At 36.4% G+C, this 20,952-nt stretch overlaps 1 protein-coding gene and 2 pseudogenes across 1 annotated transcript; 2 read left to right on the forward strand and 1 right to left on the reverse strand.

The window, feature by feature from the left end:
- The first annotated feature begins 499 nt into the window (after positions 1-499).
- Positions 500-7,731, forward strand: LOC109092136 (polycystic kidney disease 2-like 1 protein). Its single transcript, XM_019105851.2, has 15 exons — positions 500-1,079; positions 1,464-1,577; positions 2,215-2,336; positions 3,169-3,422; positions 3,516-3,740; positions 4,138-4,366; positions 4,495-4,665; positions 4,763-4,944; positions 5,067-5,187; positions 5,278-5,376; positions 5,505-5,626; positions 5,721-5,838; positions 6,121-6,215; positions 6,563-6,701; positions 6,864-7,731. The coding sequence occupies exons 1-15, from the start codon at positions 794-796 to the stop codon at positions 7,032-7,034; spliced, it is 2,448 nt and encodes an 815-aa protein (XP_018961396.1). The 5' UTR covers positions 500-793; the 3' UTR covers positions 7,035-7,731.
- Positions 7,732-9,056: 1,325 nt separating this feature from the next.
- On the reverse strand, positions 9,057-14,746 carry LOC109092144 (annotated as a pseudogene).
- A 956-nt stretch (positions 14,747-15,702) lies between these two features.
- On the forward strand, positions 15,703-20,514 carry LOC122147136 (annotated as a pseudogene).
- The last annotated feature ends 438 nt before the right edge of the window (positions 20,515-20,952 follow it).

The raw sequence follows: 20,952 nt of genomic DNA on the forward strand, positions 1-20,952 counted from the left end.
TGTGTTTCCTTGTGAAAGCGAAACTAGCCAGATTGGCCGTAGACGTCCAGAAGAACGTCTACGGCGGTAGGAGTCCCGTAGGAGTCCAGCCCTGGGTCGTCACATGTGGTTGCCGCAAGCACAAGGTACGTTCCTTCGTAGAATCTGCTGGCCGCGCTGTTCTCAAGCCACCCGCCTCTGCTCACTTCATATATACTGTATATCTTATACAGTAGTCAACATTTGAAGTGGATCAAAACCTTTCATGGAAGTTGTCATAAAACCAAAACAATACCCGTTCTTGTCTTAGGACAACTTTGATGAATTTTTTTGATCCACTTCAAATGTTGACTACTGTATACATATATATCTTATATTCCAATGCTGAGTAATTTTTTTTTTTTGCTGCACATACAGAATAAACAGACACTGTTGTCTAAATGCAAAGTAAATAGTTTCAGATAATATTTCAATCATTTGTTTTTGATGTAATAATACTTTAATAATTTAATTTCTGTGAATCTTTATTATGAATGATCTTTGTGCATGTCTATAACTATGTGACGCTAATTCACATTAGCTCTGAATTGTCAATAACGCTGTTCTAGAATCTGTAGCTTGTGTCTCAGTTTCCTTAATAGCAGGATTATGTTTTTAATGGATCTGTGAACAAAAGACGAGCCCCTCCTTCCACAGAATCACTGCTCTGCTCTATTTTAGAGGATTCAACAAGAAAGGTATAAATAGAGGTGGAGACTGTCCTCAGCCAAAAGCTACACTTGAGCAATCCCTGTTAAATCCAGCTCTCACCACAATGCAACACCTCAACAGCCAGGCAGAGAATCAGCTGGGCAGCTCGTGTGAGATGGAAAACTTTGGGAAAGGAGGCTGGGTGAATCAGGCCTACAGTGGCTCTCCTGCACCTATCAGACGCCCCATCAGCACCGTCTACAACCCTCAGCCCATGTTCCACAGCTCTTTGGAGAACATGAACCAAATGAATCTGCCTAACCCCTATTTGGCTGAGGATAAAGTGCGAACCAACCCCACAGAGGAGAAGAAGTCTGGATGCTGCTCCTTTCTCTTGAGAGCTGTCAAAGGTAAGAAGAACCATCTTTTTTCTGTTTTCCATGCTATGATGTTTATTTAACTTTAAAACTTTAAACGTTTTTATGATTTATTTAATTCAAATAAATAATACTTTAAATAATATTGTATTATAATTATTATTATTTTATATTACAGTATATTATATTTTCAATATTATTACCTTTTTTACAACATAAATTACAAGTGTCTGAGTGTTCCTAATTAGGCATTAATAATTTTACAAGTTAAATATTTTTAACCTTAAGTTGTAATATTTTTAAATTTCTAATGATAATTAAATGATAAAAAACATGTCTATATAATTACTTAAAGTTAATAACAAATAAATTAATATAAGTAAATAAATGTAAAAAGTGTTTGCTTTGGTTTGGTAGGACTGTGGGGAACAGCTCTAAGAAAGGACACAAAGGAGAATCCTGAGCTCAATGTCAAAGCAAATCTCAAAGAACTGCTCATCTACATTGTTTTTCTAGTGGATTTGTGCCTGTGTAAGTATTAGGTTGATTGTATGATATACTGTCTGAATGATGTGTTTGTATCAGTGGTTGGTTACCTGTTGCACAAACACCTGTTTAGAGGATGAAACCACTAAACGGATTCATTGATAATGGATAAATATATAACCAGGAATATTAAAGTCAGACAGATCCACTATCTCCATGAAAAGCATATATGAATCTAAAATTGCTATAGTGTGATTAACTTGCTCTTCTGTCTTTTTGATTGCACTGAATGTAATCCCGTTATATTGTGCTCCATTATGATCCATAGATGTGTATCAGCTTAAGTGCTTGTTATAAAATGTCCCCTGCTCTCCTGTGTTAAAACACTGCATTGTTCAGGGAAAAATTAGGCCTGAAAGGAACACAAGCAGGACGCTGCTGATAAGAGCTCAGGTCAGGCAATTGCGGCTTTGTCTGTGCTGGAGTCACATTGTTCATGGGGGCTATTTGTGTGCTCAAACAAGTAACCCTTTGCAGCTTTCATGACGTGAGCACTGCTAATGGATCAAACTTGAATGAATTGATGTCCTTTATCTGAGCAGTGGTGAATGGTGTAGCACGTCTGTGCAAAGTTCAATAAGTGATGTGTTTGTTTACTGATTGTAATCCTGTTCTCATGCAGTGACCTATGGCATGACCAGCAGCGCCACCTACTATTACACAAAAGCTATGACCGATCTCTTTGTGAACGGTGACACTGGAATCAGCTTTTCCTCCATTGGCACCATGAATGATGTTTGGACAGTGAGTTTAACTGCTTCTCTTATTCAGATGTGAATGAAGATCAGGATTTTAAAGTATATTTCTCTATTTATCAAAGTATTAAATAATCTTAACAAAAAATTTTTGCTTTTCCAGGTCATTTTTAAAGTATAGTTTATTCCAACACAAATTTCCACATCTTGGATGTTGCTAATATATATATATATATATATATATATATATCTATATATATGATATATGATATTATTTTATGTATATATCATAAATAGTTTTATGTAATATATCATCAATATACTATAATTAATTAATTAATATTAAATATATACTTATTTATATAAGTAATATATATAAGTATAAAATAAAATGGACATATAAAATAAACGTTAATTGAAAACAAAGAAACAAACATATATATATATACATTATATATATATATATTATATAAACAAACAACATTTTTGGAAAATATGAAAATAAAACTATTTCAAAATATTGATAACAACTATGATAATATAGCTTTTAGCTCAAAATAATATGCTTAAATTTTCAGTTTTTGGTGTTGCTAATACTATTTCTTCATATAATATTCTTTATTATATTCTTTATATAATACTATAATATTTAATAAAATATAATAGTACATTAAAAAAATGTATGTAATCCATGTAATATTTCTATTAGTATTTTAATGTTTTAGATTTGTTGTTTTATATTGTTTAGATAATATTTATGTGACTTTAAGTATGTTTATTTAGTATAAAAACATCATCATAAATGTTTTTCTATTCATGGGACGGATCCAATACAGTACCACAGTCCCTCTGACTATCATTTTTGTCTCTAATCTTTGCAGTACATGGAGGGTCCATTACTTGACAGCCTGTACTGGACAAAGTGGTATAATGATGAACCTCTTCCGAATGGAAATCAGTCCTTCATTTACTACGAGAACTTGTTGTTAGGAGTCCCTCGCATTCGACAGCTCAAAGTGAAGAACAACTCCTGCAAGGTGCACAAAGACTTCCAGCAGGAGATTATGGAGTGTTTTAACGTGTACAGTGACACAAAGGAGGATGACAGCATGTTTGGACTGATCAACGGAACAGCGTGAGTGACATTTATGATTGGTAACAGTCATATTTCTCTTTTCTGGGGGCTGAAATGTATTTATTTATTAAATATAATCTCATTATTCTTCAGCTGGCAGTACCATTCAGAAAAGGAGCTCAAAGGGTCGAATCACTGGGGGTCACTGACCACATACAGCGGAGCAGGATATTATCAAGACCTGGCAAAGACCAAAGAAGAGAGCGCTGCTATCCTGACGGACCTCAAAGACAACCTGTGGCTCGATCATGGAACTCGGGTTCTTTTCATTGACTTCACTGCATACAATGCCAACATCAACCTCTTCTGCGTTCTAAGGTACTTGACCTAAGTCAACATCATACAAGCATTCATTTACATGCTTTGCTCTTGTTCTGCATGTCCAAAATCATATATTTGCTCTGGTTAATCAATAAAATTAATAATAATAATAATAAACTGTCTACATCTGTTATTTAACATAAACGGTCCTTTTCGATGTACAAGGCAGACCAAAGATACTGTACTTCTTATTACCTAGGGTTATTTAATTTAGATCTTTTATTTATATATCTATTATAATTATAATTTAATTAAAAAAAACATAAAATAAAATATAAACATAATATGAAATAGTAATATTATAGCAATCTGATTTAATTTATTTTATTCTTGCATTATATATACAATATATATTAATATAGATCATTAAACTACTGTTTTCTTCTTCCTTCAGATTAGTGGTTGAATTTCCAGCTACTGGTGGAGCAATTCCATCCTACCAGATCCGTACTGTAAAGCTGATTCGTTACGTCACCACGTGGGATTTCTTCATCATCGGCTGCGAGATTGTGTTCTGTGTCTTCATACTCTATTACACTGTAGAGGAGATTCTGGAATTCCGAATCCACAAACTGTCCCATTTCAATAGCATCTGGAACATACTAGATATAGTAGTGATACTGGTAGGAGGAAAACTGATCATATCATTATCAAATATTCTGGCCACAATAATAAACAAATCATCATATGATTTGGTAAACATTATTTGACAAGAGCAGACTCTAATAGTATCTGTGTGCTTTTTTATCAGCTTGCTTTGGTGGCAATAGTCTTCAGTGCATTTCGGACCATCAAAGTTGATGAGATACTTGGAAACCTTCTAGAAAAACCTGACATCTATCCTGATTTTGAGTTTCTTGCATTTTGGCAAACCCAGTACAACAACATGAATGCAGTAAATTTGTTTTTTGCTTGGATTAAGGTAATTTCTTTCTTTTGTTCATTTTTTTTTTTATATATTGTAAAATATATTATTAAAGTGGCCCATTTTGATATTGTGATGGCTTCAATCTTTGCAGATCTTCAAGTACATCAGTTTCAATAAGACGATGACCCAGCTTACATCCACACTGGCTCGCTGTGCATTAGACATCTTTGGATTCGCCATTATGTTCTTCATTGTGTTCTTTGCATATGCTCAGCTGGGTTATCTGCTCTTTGGAATGGAAGTTGAAACATTCAGCACATTTAACAAGTGCATGTAAGGGATTTTTTTAATTGAATCATATAAAACTAATTTTTATAATTTTTTTTTTTGTTTATTGGGTCAGTCAGGAGCATTAAGAAAATTAATGTTAATGCTTTTATATTTCCTCTCTGCAGTTTCACACAGTTTCGAATCATCCTTGGAGATTTCGATTATGATGCCATTGACAGGGCAAACAGAGTACTTGGACCAATATACTTTTTCTCCTATGTGTTCTTTGTCTTCTTTGTGTTACTGGTAAGTTCTTCAGGTGCATGTGACAATAATTGTTTGTTCTAAATCATAAGTGTCTGTTTATCAATTAACCTGATGAACTGAATTGAACAGAACATGTTTCTGGCCATCATCAATGATACATACTCTGAGGTGAAGTCAGAACTCGCTTCTCAGAAAGATGAGTTCCAGATTGCAGATCTCATCAAACAGGTGAGTCACCCCAGTGCATACAGTAGATACATCTAAAAATATATTCAATTTATGTTTGGAAAGCTGAGTAAACACCACATTGTGATTAGATTGTTTAAATGCATGTGGAAATTATGCTTTAATTTTAGAGTTATGAAAAGACCTTCATGAGACTGAAACTGAAAAAGGAAAAGATCTCTGATGTTCAGAAAGCGCTGGATTCAGGTTCAAGTGAGCTACAGTTTAAAGATTTCAGGGATGCATTAAAAGAGTAAGTCTCAGGTGAAACACTAACACATTCACGTATAGCACCAACAGTAATGCGGAAGAACTCACGTATTCTGGTTGTGTGTCCCACATTTCAGAATGGGTCATGCTGACCATGAGATCACAGCCACTTTCTCCAGATTTGACCAAGATGGGAACCAGACTTTGGACAAGCAGGAGCAGGAGAGAATGAAACAAGAGCTGGAGGAAAAAAGGGTGTGTTTGATTTATATTTTTTTACATCGGCTGGTTTGGCAAGTTAATGTTTCTTCATGGTGACATTAATATAATATGGAGATTTTTTTATATTTATTTTTACATTTACGTTTAATCATTTAGCAGACACTTTTATCCAAGGCCACTTACAAATGAGGGCAATAGAAGCAAACAAAACAACAAAAGAGCAACAATATATAAGTGTTGTGACAAGTCCTGGTTAGTCTAACGCAGTACACATAGAAGTGTCTTTAGCCTTCTTTTCCATTCATCTTCTCTTAGGACACACTCAACGAAGAGCTCCGTAATCTTGAAAACAGTGTTGAATCAGCAGAGGACCACAGAGAGAAGACAGTTCCTCTGGAGGTCTTTCAGAGGTTTGTGCTCAAAATCATTGTTTCTCAGCTTCTCTGTCAGTAGCAAAACCTGCATGATGTGTTCAGTGTTTGGTATTATTTATATACTATTATTTATTATTTTGATTTATTTTTTGGTTTTACTATTACTTCAAGTTTTACTAAATTTATGTGCTTTTATCATTTTTTATATTTAGCTTTATTTTTAATTTAGCAAAATTTCCAATTAACAAGTTTTATTAATATATATTTTACTTCAGCTTTTAACTGCTCCTGTTTCATTTGCATGGCTGTAGATACATTTCAGGCTGATGCTGTAGTGGTTTCTGACTTGATTTCTTAAGGTAATTTTTGCCTTTCCATTCCAGGCTGGTTCACAAAGTTGCCCAGCTTGAAAATGATGTGATCACTATATTGTCCAAACTGGATGTTATCATGGAGAAAATGAGCCTTCAGACATTCAACACAGACAACAAAGACACGGATAGGCAGACGACTAGAGATTATGTGAGTTTTTAGATCTATAGAAGTTATAACATCATACCATCAATGATTTTAGATATGCAATTTTTAAATTTACAAATAAACAACATTTTTAGAAGATTGAATACATTAATCTTGCATATATTATAGAAGATATATATAAACCATTCGGCTGTATTGTGACAGGAATCAAGACCAGCTTCAGGAGGGAATATTCAGGTAAACCTGGAAAGATCCTTGGCTCAGGGACCTGCATCTTGGTCATTAGCTGGTCCGATGGGGAATATGAGGAATCGTTTGTACTCAGACGTCGGATGGCCAGTCGTCACTGAGAACAGTAGTTCTGCACATCACTGATTCATCAAAACCTGAGTTTAAAACTGACTAATAATAGGCTTCATCTAAGCCTGGTCTGTGGATAAACAGATGCAGAATGTGACAGTAGAGAAGAAGGTATTTTACTGTAGAATAGATGTAGTACTCCGTTAACAGCAGCAGCAGCACAGAAATATATCTGTTCTCCATACTGACTGTTTAACATGTGGAGTTACTGTGCCATTTATAAGAGGTGATATGACAGACAGTCTGATTATCTTCCACTTTAAAGCTTGATTAATGTTGAGCAGTTTAATTGATGTATTGTGATGTGTAAAATACATTCCCTCTAGTTTCTGGGAGTTTCAGCTGTGTCAGGCTAAAGATAACTATTCTTCGAACCTTCCTTCATTTTGAAGAATGCATTTTCATGACTATTAGTTCTTATGAAAGAAATTCTTCTGTTCATTCTCCAGTAATCTCATGGCTAACAGATTCTTTCCAATCATATAGTATGGAAACTTCACTGAGAGCTAAATTTAGTGAGAATAGAGTGACTGTGTTACATTTGACATATTGTTATGAAAAATCATTGCAATGTATATTACAGTCTTTGGAAAGTTAATATATACTTGTAGAGATGTTTTCCTCTTTCTTTACTTTGATATGAACCACTTGTAAATGTATTTTATAGTGTGAAGCACATCAGTGTATAAAACTAATATAGTATATATAATATATATATATAATATATATATATATATATATATATATATATCATATATATATATGTATATATATATATATATATATATATATATAATATCTATCTCGTATATATATATATATATCATCTATCTATCTATCTATCTATCTCTTGGAACAATATTGTTTGTATATTTAAAAAGATATTTATGTAATATTTATCTTTCTTCCTTCCTAATTGACAATAAGCAATTAAATAACTGAAACAGCAAAACAAATGGTGATTAATATGTTGAAAGCACACCATAATTCCGTTTAAAAAAAAATGTTTCTTGCTCAATTGTTCATTTATTGGCTCATTTACACTAAAAAGAAAACTTGAAATGCTAAGATGTATTCAAACATTTCTGCCTTTTACATTCAATGCTTTGAGCAACCTCAATATTATGGTTTGAAACATGCAATTCCTTAACACCCCCAGGAAAAAAAAAAAGAAGAAAAAAAATCCAAACCTTTTCTCTGGCTACTCATAAATGGCACGCATATTTGTTAAAACAGCAAAGGGACAAATTTACAGTAGGCTCTAAAATAAATCATACAGCTCTCTACGAGGGTCTCAAAGTGTTCAAATGAAATGTGTGTGTGACCGGGCAAAAATTAAGGCTTGCTTGTAAATGTCAGTCACACATGTAACATTTGTCTAACATACGCTGCATTAGTTCTGCAAAAGTCCGTCAAGTAGAGCCCATGCTTTGAAACCCTTACTCCAGGCCAAGATATCAAAAGATATTTACAGGTATGGCCATCATGACCCTTTCTCCATAGTGAACGCAAGAGATTTCACTGTCTGTAAATTGGAGTAAAAAGATACATTATACACACAGTATCAAAGAGCTCTAGAATCGGAGGAGAACAGGGAGCTAATGTGGATTAAATATATACCACTGCACATAGAAATTCATTTACACGTCAACATTTACAAGACACAGGTCCAATGAACCCCCAAAAAGTGCCTTTACTTACATTTGTTTGCCAATCAAATTCAGAATGATTTTTTTTTTGTTGTTTGTTGCGGTTTGTTGTTTTTGTACAAAATGTAAAGTCCATTCTGTAATGAATAACCAAACGCATGATCAGCTATTCAGGAAGAGAAAACAAAAGAAAATACTTTGTTCAAAAACCATTTAAACCACAGGCTTTCTGTAATGCACCTGTGAAGTTCCTGAAGCTAGGTTTTAAGGGAAAAATCAGCAGTTTTCCTCAAGATACGCAGTAAAAATAGGTGAAGGGCAAGAGATCCAATACATCTCCTATTCCACTAAAACAGGAACAAATCTCGTGAATGAATTCAGATTTCCATTGAAGGTGCTCATCTCAATTGCCTCTTTAATCTAAATTTGAATCTTTACAATAAAGCGATTCCTGCTTCAGATCCAAAGCTTGTAGGAAAAAAAAAGATAATGTGCACCTATTAGTCTTTAGCAACCCTCCCTGTGAGAGCAGGATATAAAGAATTGAGAGGCATGTGTTATGAAGAAACAAGGTCAGATCACTGTGTCTGGTACCCAGCCATGCCAAAGTTAGCCTGGTTCATCACTGGGCCAGGCTGAGCCTGAGAGGGTTGCGTCCCAAAACCTCCCACCCAGGCCGGGGAACTGTGATTGTCTAGAACAACGAAGAGGTTGGACGTAAACATTTTCAAGTTCCTGCATATGTAAAACATAATACATAACACACACACAAAAAAAATTATATATATAAAAAACTTACTCTACACCAAATCCTTGCTGATTCCATGTTTGCCCGTACATTCCATAGGAGGGCACCTGCCAGCCATTCGTCATGTACTGACCGTATTGTTGAGGATTTCCATACATTTGATTCCAGTGTCCCCACTGACCATACTCCATCTGTGATTGAAAAATCAAGAACTTGAACTTTTTACTTGGTGTGTCTAGGTAAAAACATATGCTGGCCTGATTCAAACAACGTCAGTATGGGAAGAATTTAATACCAATTAAAATGAGAATATGATAAAGCAAATTCACAAGAATTACCGGCTGAACATTTTTGGCCATGTCAGGTGACTCTTTGCCCCAGTAGCACTTCACAACATGACCTTCGATGGTGGTGCCATTCACTGAGACGATGGCATGAGCAGCACTTTCATGAGAGGAGAACCTGAGAGAAAATGATGCTGCTGTATGTCATGATGTCTTTGTCACCACATGGCTAATTAAATCTTGACACTCCCTTTAAAAATAACAAATCTATAATGCATAACAGAAATAATAAAGAAAAACTAAGAAACATTTCTTATAATTAATGTAAAAAAAATAAATAAGAGATGTGCTGCTTAATATTTTTACAGAATCTGATACTTTTTTTCAGGGACCTTGAATAGAAAGGTCAAAAGAACAGCATTTTACTTAAATTAGAAATCTTTTGTAACATTATAAATTTCCTTACTGTAACTACTGCTCAATTTAATGTGTCTTTGCTCTTTAAAAAAATAAATAAACGCACTGTCCACAAACGAGGTGTTTTTTTTTTTTAAGCTTTAGATATGTAATAAGACTAAGAGGCTGAAATTTTTTTTTTTTTATACATCATTTTATGCTGCCCCACTTTTGGGAAATCAATGAAATATTAGGCTGACATTTAGCCTTTTTGACATTGCCAATTATTACTATTATTAAGTACAAATGGTAACAGCCATTGAGTACAAGTCATCATCCACTCTGCTCTCTCGATATCAACCCTTACTAGTTAACCATGACAAGCAACCATTCACATCTTGAAACATAATTACAGGTGCTTCTACAATATTTTACAATTACACACAGACTGTGGACAACGTGTCTAAATATAAGAAAACTAAAAACAGAGAAATAGTTGAATCATACCTGATAAAAGAATAACCCTTCTCTGGAAAAACTCTGATCTCCATTATCTGTCCGAACGGAGAAAACGTCTGTCGCATAAGGTGTTCTGTTTGAAGAGAACAGTGTAAGTCACATGACAAAGCACTAAGAGCGAGCGTGCATACTAATACTCAGAACAAGAGAGTAAACGAGCAAGTGCAGACGTACCTGTGAGACCTGACTGAATGCCACCGCAGTACACCGTGCAGTTCTGAGGACTCGACTGGTTCACCACCTCATCAAATCGCAGCTGCTTGGAGCTGTCTGAAAGTCCCCCCAATTCAGTCATGTTAATTCAGCTCAACTCTAAAGACAGCAAACTAATAAAAGACAGAGTGGATCAAAATCTGGCTTACTGTCTTGCACACTCTTGGGGGCTGGAGGTTTCCGAGTTGCCCAGTTAGTCCGGATTTGCCGTCCACCGAGCCACTGACCCCCCATGTGTACTATGGCATTCTCAGCATCCTAGAAAAGAAGAAACAAACATAAATTTAAAGCGAAAAAACAAAACTATAATCTCTCAGCAACACTTCTAATCATTTATTAGTTCATCTGTGTAATTAGGAACTACCCACATAAATGTCCTAGTTTGCTTATAATTACTTTTACTAAACTGACTAAAATATTACTCTCAAACAGAAAACCACTAACAACAGTCTGACTCATTCCAGTAGGCTGAATATCTGTAATACTACAGCTAAAATATGAATTGTAGTAAACAGAAATAGAATAACCTTCACTCTGTGTTCCTGTACTGGAGCCTTACCAGTTTGTTATAGAAGGACACAAATCCATACCCCTTTGATTTCCCTGTTGTCATATCCTTCACCACTCGTGCATCCCTGCAAGAAAAACGTAACAATGGAAAAGTCAGTCCACAGACAGCGTGCTAGAGGATCTCAAAAAGAAAGGAACCACACACACACACACACACACACACACTGTACTGAGAAACACTGCTATGATATCCTAAGTTACTCTAAAAAAAACTACACTAACAACTTTTGCATATTCTCTTGATTACTGGTACTTTAAAATGTATATATATATATATATATATATAAAATAAAAAACAAGTACAAACTAGTCATGCAACCTACACTACTGCATGTATATTTAAAAGCTCCTGCAAAGATTTCAACTTTTCCTGTGACACAACATAATGATCCACTCTTCATCTTAATCACTAGTACTCAATCTCTCATAGCATCAATGTCATTACCATGCATTCCTAATTTGAACAGTTGTCTCTAATTCTACTCAAGAGTACATAGAAATATCAAAAGAGAAAAGGAATTAAACGGCATACATGGCCTGTTAACAGATTTCTTTATTTTTCCTGGTCAATTCTTTACCCACCAATATGGAGTTTGGGAAGCTGCAAATTTCGAGAAATTAACATTTTCAGAATTTTAGAAGAATCAAACTATCAACACAACTAGGAAAACCATCATAAAACAGTTTTTACAAGCAAATATTAATGAATTATCTGAGGTTTGTTAAAAGTCTACACTACGTCAGCGTTAATAGGAAAATACTGCAGTATACAAATATGAAAAGCAAAGAGTAAATAGAAAAAAATCTACATCTGAGTTCCCAGAGTGCACAGTTCCTTGCTGTTAGCCTTCAAGCTCCTGTCCAATCCTATGAGCATTTCTGTAAAATAACCAGAGCTCTATTAACTGACACTCAGAGCTAAAGGAGACTCTGAAAAGTTTGCACAGTAGCAGTGTATCATGTTTTGGGAAATCAAAACTACTTACCAATTTTGGAAAAGCGGTGGAGATTAGTGATGAAAAATTTTAAGGTGCACTTTACAACAGATCGATCCGGGGACACAATATTGACTATACTGCCCTGTGCTTGCTGATAATACCCAACACGGGACTATTAAAATCATCAATGTAATTAAATATTAAATTTAGACCAAAATTAAGGTCTCTAAAACACTATGACATCCCGTTCTCAACTGCTGTGACAAACAACTGTGCAGCTTTAAAGAGACAAGAAAGTATTTCATATATGAAAGTTTCATTACTGACAGAAATCTAATCACAGCACAAATGACAAATGTAAAGTAAATTTTTATCTTTGCAACAATTTCTTACCAAAATATGTAAATGTTGAGAAACACCAACAACAAAAACAATGCATTTTAAAAGCAAATGACTAAATAAACTTTGAAACCGTTTCCAAGATTTTAGGAAAACAGGGGATAAAAAAAATAATAATAATATACAGAGATCATTTGGCTCAAATTAACCAAAAACCACCAACTTGACATTATTCAGACATTCCACAAAAAGGGTGTGATTTCTGGGAACTTACGAGATTTTCCCAAAGGGTGCAAATGCAGCTCTGATGTCATCGGTTGTGATCTCAGGGCTCAAATCTCCCACAAAAACATGAAAGTGATCTGCAGAAGGATGACATTTAACACATGTAACTACATTTAAGAAGAATCAACCACTATTGGCATAATACAAAAAAAACTTACTGGATGTGTCTTTCTTCTGACTGCTAGGAGTGGTTGCCCAATTTACCTTGACTTCCTGTTAATAAAATACACTTCTTGAAGGCATCATCTTTGGTAACGTGAGATTCATGGGTACATTGTTATACTTGATGTACCTTCCCCAAAATCTTCCTTCCGTTCATGGCGGCCAAAGCAGCTGCGGCGTCTCTGTGTTCAAAGAACTCCACAAAGCAATACGGATCATTGCTAGTATGCTGCAAACAGAAAATCCAATAGAGTTCACCTTCCTGCTGCTATCGGACTGCTGAGAAGAAAAGCCAGGAAAATATATTATTGCAAAGTCATGGGTATTGTGTGGAAGACTGTTTAATATTTTCAGTCGTCACTTTGCCATTCTGGTGTGATTTTAAGAAAATGTAAGAAATTATGATTTGTCTGTTCAAATATAGCTTTAAAAGCAAATGTATTCCAAACATTAATGCTAATGTGTAGTTTGATTTCATTTCCACACAAACCCATTTACATTGACACTAACATTTCAGGGAACGTTTGGAAAAAATGTCATTTGTGATGGTTGTTTACCTCTGTTATCATTTTACAACTTTTTACATGGCCCGATCTGAGTAAATAACTGAAGGATCAAGTTCTCGGTTACATCTCTTGAAAGATTCCCCACGTAGCTGAAAATGCAGATAAAACATATATTAAAAATTATAAACAGTAACTATAGACTGGCCCACATAATTTAAACAGATAACACAATAAGATAATTTAGCATTTTTAATAAGATCATCTACTCTAGGTGTAAAAAAAAAAAAAAAAAAAAAAAGAAGTGCATCTTTAAATGAGTCAGGCATACATCGGACAGCCCCTTTATGCCCAAATGACCTCAGGACGGGAACACATTACCCACAACACTGAACTAATGAAACTATGAGCGACAGTTAAACAACGAGTTAATTCACGAGATGTTTTTATCCTACATTGTAGAACCAAACACAAAATTCATACTTAAAGTAAAAAACAGCAGGCCTGAGATTAGATAACAGGCCTGTACTAAAACAGCAGACGGTGACATGCTCGTTCAAAACACATGAATACTGAATATGATAGTTTACTGATGCACACATTAAAGCCATATACCATAACTTCTGAAATGCATTACAAGTTTAGCTTTGTTCATTACATTTGCCTTGCATTTAATTGTTTTGATGACTAGCCGGTTTGCCTAATTAGCCGCTAGCTTAGCTTAATCATGCTACGGCTATGTTTCCCACAAACGCCGGAAAAAATAAAGGCTTGCAGATCTTTCCGCTGCATGTAAAGTCTGCGATAACGACTGACCGAAACTCTGCCTATTATAAGCAGTGATTACTAACAGCACACGATGTCAACAACGTTGGAAGGACGTCGTTTCTGGAGCTAAATTAGCTGTTAGATAGAAGTGTGTGTCAGTAGTGCTGTAGATTATTCGCTGAGCACTGACAGGGTTTGTGTTTTCAGCTACTTACAGGGTTTTTGGGTGGCTCTCGTCTTCCATTCTCGGATGCCGGAAGGAGTGCTACCAAAACTTGTTTTCAGTATCTCAGATGTGGTTTATTTTTAGGATGAACAATACTGGACTGGTGTTATTTCAATCTTGAGTAGAAAATGGCGGAACCCGGCCAGTCAGGAAGACAGTCACTGCGCATGCGCAGAAACACAAACAGCCGGCTCTGGAGGGCGACGGATCTGACAGATTTATTCAGCCTAGCCTGTCAGGGCTTTTTGTTTATAGTGACCACTTGTTAGAGCTCAATGAATGCCTTAAATATTTGACAAAAAAAAAAAACAAAAAAAAAAAAAAAACCCCTTAAAATAACACAGAGACCCACTGAACCCAGGTAATATTTAGTGATTATTAGTGTACTGATTACATTGCAGAAATGTTGTTCAGGAATGAAAAGGTATTTCCCCCCATGTGTATTGTGATAAAAAATAAAAATTGTTGCAATGTATTGTTTTATATTTAAGGGCATGTGTGATTTTTAGTTTTACAGTTCACATATTGAAAAATACAGGAATTTGACTTCACACGAATAGCTTGCGTTTTAGAATTTTTAACAATGTCACAAACCTGGGTTTCAGTCCTGATTTTTTTTTATATATTAAATATTTATACTAGTTCAGTGTATTATTAGTGTATATTATTTCCTCTTTCTTAACATAAAAAAAACCAAATAATTTCGGATCATAGAAGCAAAAACAATGACAGAGATCAGACAGGTTTTCCCTGAAATGTGTCAATACTGCCTGTCTTAACGTTAAAAAGAGCAACAAGTGTCCTTGGTCTAATAAACAGAGGGTGGAGGGGATTAAAGTGTCAGGGAGGATCTGTGTCCGGACGGTCAAAGGGTAATTTTTGGTCACACACGTGGGCTTGAACCCTCAGCTAGAAGTTTCTCGGTAGTCTTCAGAAGGACCCTGCTGCTTCGAGCAAAACCGTCCCCGTTTACAGTACGTCATCAGACGGACCCTTTAAAGCGTCTGTAGCGGCTGTAATGGCACAATATTCGGGAGCGAAAGCAATATCAGAGTATGAAAAACACTGTCTCCAGTCGAAACGATGGCAACTAACGATCCTCTGCCACCGGGGTGGGAGATCAAAATCGACCCGCAGACAGGTTGGCCGTTTTTTGTGGATCACAACCATCGCACAACGACGTGGAGCGATCCGAGGCAGACACGAAAAAGGTAAGACAGGGTTTTGATTTTGCTTTTGGAAGTTGCGCTGTCAAACGTGAGCGTTTTTCAGGCGATTTTAAAAATGCAGAACAACATATGACGTGCTTTATAGATTACTTGGGCATTGTGGCATTTCAGAGGGTGTTCACATCGAAAAGACAGTTTTGTTGAGTGCGTAGACGTAGGCTACGATCCCACTCAGTACATCCACATCGGACTTGATCAGACACCGACTGTCTAGGGTAGAGGAGCCACGCACTTGATATTCGCCGAAGCTCGCGCGTGAATCGCTGTCAGCTCTGTGGGAAATAGCGCGTCGCGTGCATTTAAACGGCCTGACGGCGCATAAACGGGCGAAATATATAAGTGTGATGATCTCAGCTGAAGTGATCAGTATGTGACGCACTGCAGTCATATGTGAGAGTGTTAGAACGACTCCACAATGTTTATTTAAAGCCTCGAGAACTATGCACACTGCGCTGTTCTCCTCATCCCTGGAACCGCACACAGCGCGCTAAACGCGTTCCTCAAAGTTTTCCTTACATGGGGTTTCAGAAAAGATCCGCCCACTCAACGATTCTGTCATTCCCAATGAATGGGCTTGAAAGTTACAAACTGGAAGTGTCAGACTGTTCTCCGCACACCAGGTTCAGGAGGTAAAAAAATTGTTGGGGGGAACACGAGGGCTTGCCAGTTGGCATCTTTCATTAGATAGATCAACACTTGTCCGAAGTTAGTGTCACCAAGAATCTGCTGGTGATGGAAAGATGCAGGTGGATGGAGTTAGAGTTAGTGTTGGTGTTTGCGTCTGTGTCAAAAAAACAAGAAAAAAACGGGCATGAGGTCATATACACTAACCAGCCCTATTCTCTCTGTTTAGCATCTTGGTTTTGAATCTTTTTATAAAAAACTACGTTAACTGTCTTAATTTCATAACATTATAAACCTTAAATCAGGCATCTTTAACCTATTTGAGGCCTGGACCGATGCGTATTGAGTGCTGAATTTTGAGCTTGGCCTGTAATAACATGCATATATTGCCACATAAATGTCTTTAACATATTTTGTTACGTTTAAAATACAGTGTAGAGATTTGTACATACTTTTTATTGAAGATGGAAAATAAAGCAATTAGCTGAACTTTAGCTTGTTAACTTTAAGCATTTAGTATAAGTTGAGGTCATATTAAGTGAAATTTCAGCTGAATTTTGCAACCATTGTCACTTGTCAGTAGTGTAGCAAGGAATAAAAACAGTCTCTTTCAAAACAAGCAGTCTTTCTGTTGGGCAACACAACAAAATCATGTGACCAAACTGAACTCGAAGTGAAATCTTCGCAGGGAACCTTTTTTGCCATAGTTAAATGTGAACTCCCAGTCACGTAGACTCCGATTGAAATGACTTGTAATGATTGTAAATGTGACCAAACCTTCATTCAGGGATAATTGCCTCCCCGTTGAAAACCTCTGTCTTAAATATTCAGTAGCAGCTCTGCTGTTTCAACATCAGAATAGGGTGTTCATGAGATTTGTTCGGGAATTTTGTTTCGTTTGATGTTTTTGTGTCCTCTGTGCAACTGTGATTTACATAGATGAGTAAGGGAGGCCCTCCCCCTCACAAAGAGTATTTTAAGACACAGTGTCAACAGCACAGGAACCCATTGAAAAATGATACATAGAGTGATTCATTGTCATGGCATTAGAATCGGCAGCATTCAGGGTATATCCTGTAAAGCCAATGCCATTGCTTAACAGTTGCTGTGCACAGTGAGTTTTTTACCCACTCATGTTTTCATGTTTGTTCCCGGACTGCCTCATCATTGAGAGATGGTGGACTGACCTTTCCGTGTCAAATAGATGAGAGAAGACGAAAGACATAAACTGAGTTTTACACTTAAGTATTGAAACTGAAGCAGTGACTGAGCCACTAACATGCTCGTTCGTTGCCTGCAATAACATATAATATAATTTTACATTAGACAGATATACAAATGGGGGGGAATTTGCAAATGACAATTTTGACTGATGTGACCGCTAATAGGAAAAATGTAGCAAGTGGAAAATACTGTTAATCATCACATAATGTGCCATATGGAGTATCTATATCTAATACAAGAGTTCATAAAATGTGTATCATCATACCTGATAATACTAAGGTTAATACAGGAGTACTTCCTTTTTCAGTTCAGATTAATCATGAGAACAAAAAACGTCTACACACCACTATCTCTGGCTTGTTTTTAATATTTTTGGCCATAGCCAAATCATTGGTGCAAGTCAAAATATTTTGTCATGCTGTCTGTAATTCTATTTTTGATAATTGGAGCTTTTTCATAACCATGTCAACCACATGCTCGAGTTATTTGCCTTCTCCTGCAAAACAATTTGTCGTATAGCTTCTACATACTTCAGCGGAGCCGAACTGAAGAGCATCATCAGAGGTTATATAAGCATTACTGGTATTATGATGCTAAATATTTTGTCTCGTCATTACATGAGGATACAAGTATTATGAATATAAATAGTGAGTTCATTTTGAATAGACTTGATCTGTTTACTTATGTTTTTTTAAATGTGGTTTTCAGATTTTTTTAAATGGCCCCTCTATGTCCCCTGAGTCACCTCAGGACATGCACAAATCCTTTATTCAAGAGATGAGGCAACCAATGCTACGCCAGGGCTACATCCCCATCCCAGTCTCCCATGAAAACACTGAACCCAGGTTGCAGCAGTATCCGAGTTTCTCCTACATCCATCCAGTAGTGCAGCAAAATTTGAGAACAGATGGACGTACGCCTTCCCCGACCCCCAACAGCACACTGTCGGCCTCGATCTCCAGTGCGTCCCCATCAGGCATGTTTGTCTTGCTCACCTGCTTCACATGGGCCTGAGGTAAGACCGTTAGGAGTCAGATATCTCTATTAGACATGGCAGTCTCTGTCAGGTCAGGATATGGATTCATTGTGAAAGCTTTGCATTAATTCATGTACTTTGCTTCCGGAGTTTTCATTTTTAAGTTTTCCTTGGGCCCTGTATTTTCTTTTCAGTTTTTTCCAAATTTTGAAAAAATTGAGTCTTATAGGTTGCTGAAAAAATGACAGGCTGCTAAAAGTTGCGACATAAACACACATTATCGCTGAATCATATGTTCTGTCTGTATTTTACTCTGGCACTTCACGTGAGGGTGTGTCGACCCTCGCCCACATTTTGAATTTTCAAAATAAGTTTATTTAATAGTACTTTAATATATGTTACATTTTATTTTTATATTAAAAATATTTTATATATTTATACATTTCTTTTTTTCTTCTTATCTTTATTTTTATTTAATCAAAAATACAGTAAAAACAGAAATATTGTGCAATAGTTTTATCTCAAGCAACTTACAAAAGAGGAACAAAGCAACTCATCAAAGAGTCTACGATCGCAGTAATACACAATGCTAGATTCAAAACAACATTTACTTGAAATAGAATCGATTTATTGCTTCCTTGCTGAATAAAAGTATTAATTTCTTTCAAAAAATATTACTTTTCCCAAACTTTTGAATGCTAGGGTATACATTTCTAGCTATTTCCGAAGTCAAACTATATTTTTATTTGCATCAGGTTCATCAACAACAGGGCACACACAGACAAATGAGTGGCCTTCATCAACAGCCCCGACCCAGCAATACAGGTCCTCCGGACAGGCTACATCCCCATTCCCGTGATCCACGAGGGTATAGGGTGTGCCTCACAACACCAGCCAAGCCAAAGTTCTCATCCTATGCGAGAAAAAATCCCAATCTACCGTGAACAAGTGCCCATTCAGATTCAACAGAATCAAACTGCCAGTCCTATCCCGGTCCCCTTGAGGGCCCAGTCACCAGTCATGTCTCAGATCATGGGAGAGAGACCCCAGGTACGCGTGCTATTTATTAATATTTATAAATAGCTGGTGACTTACATAAGCTCAAGCCATCTTGTACATTTATGTTAATTTATGTAACATTTAGTGTGAGAAATACTAGTGTTCAGAATTAATGTATGAAATTGAAGTGAATTTGTTACTATTGCCAGGGTCCAGCAAACACATTGGACACGCAGCAATACCACCTAAAGCTGAACAACCAGTCGAAGAAATTGTCAGACCGCCTGCATTTGAGATTCCCATTCAAAGAGTGAGTGATGTTCCTCAGCAAATACATCATCACCCAGTACTACAACAACAACAACAACAACCTACGCAAGCACCCCAGCCAAAAGCACAACAAACCGTACCGCAGTCACCACAGTTATCAGAGACATCCAATATTACCATACAAGTTCCTCCAGCACCAGAACCCCAGGAAACCACTGCCCCTCAAACACCTCAAGAGGTCCCACCCCCACAATTCCAACCTGAGGTAGACTTCAGACCAAGATCTGGAGCCACCCAGGACTGATCAAAGTGCAGCAGATATTGGAACGTGTGGAGAACCTGGCACAAGATGTGAAAAGTTTTGATGGGAAGAAAAATGATAAAAGATACTTGATACTGGAGGAGATGCTGACCAAACAACTTCTGGCTCTGGACTCCATAGATCCTGAAGGTCGCCCAGATGTGCGTCAGGCTCGAAGGGATGGTGTCCGCAGAGTTCAAACCATTCTAGATGAACTGGAGATGTTTTGGAGAGCCGACAGAAGGGCTGGCTGGTGACACATACCCTGAGTCGAGTATGATTGACCAGGCAAACTCAGAGAAAGGTCAAGGAGATTTTATAATTGCACAAAGAAGGCACAAATTTGAGAAGAACACTAATCAATCTTCCATTCTTGTTTTTTACTTGCGCAATTATTATTGGTTGCATGCATGAATAATTGAAGTTTTCTGTTGGAAATGATCTAACGTGATTTGTTTTACTGCGAGTGCAATCATGTGTGCTGTTATGTGATGCTGCTGTTGTCAAATCACACCATGCAAGTGTCTTGTAGCAAAAGACAAAGTGGTGACAGGTTATGTTCAAAAACAAATAAAAAAAACGAGGCCTTGAACAGAAGAAAGTATTTTAATGTAACAAAAGTATCTTTTGTACCATGTTGAATGAATGAATGATAAAATGTTTTTGAATATTCCTCAAGAAGTTGTTAATGAAGAAGTGGGCTGTTATAG

The sequence above is a fragment of the Cyprinus carpio genome, chromosome A13, assembly GCF_018340385.1.
Source record: "Cyprinus carpio isolate SPL01 chromosome A13, ASM1834038v1, whole genome shotgun sequence".
NCBI lineage: Eukaryota > Metazoa > Chordata > Actinopteri > Cypriniformes > Cyprinidae > Cyprinus > Cyprinus carpio.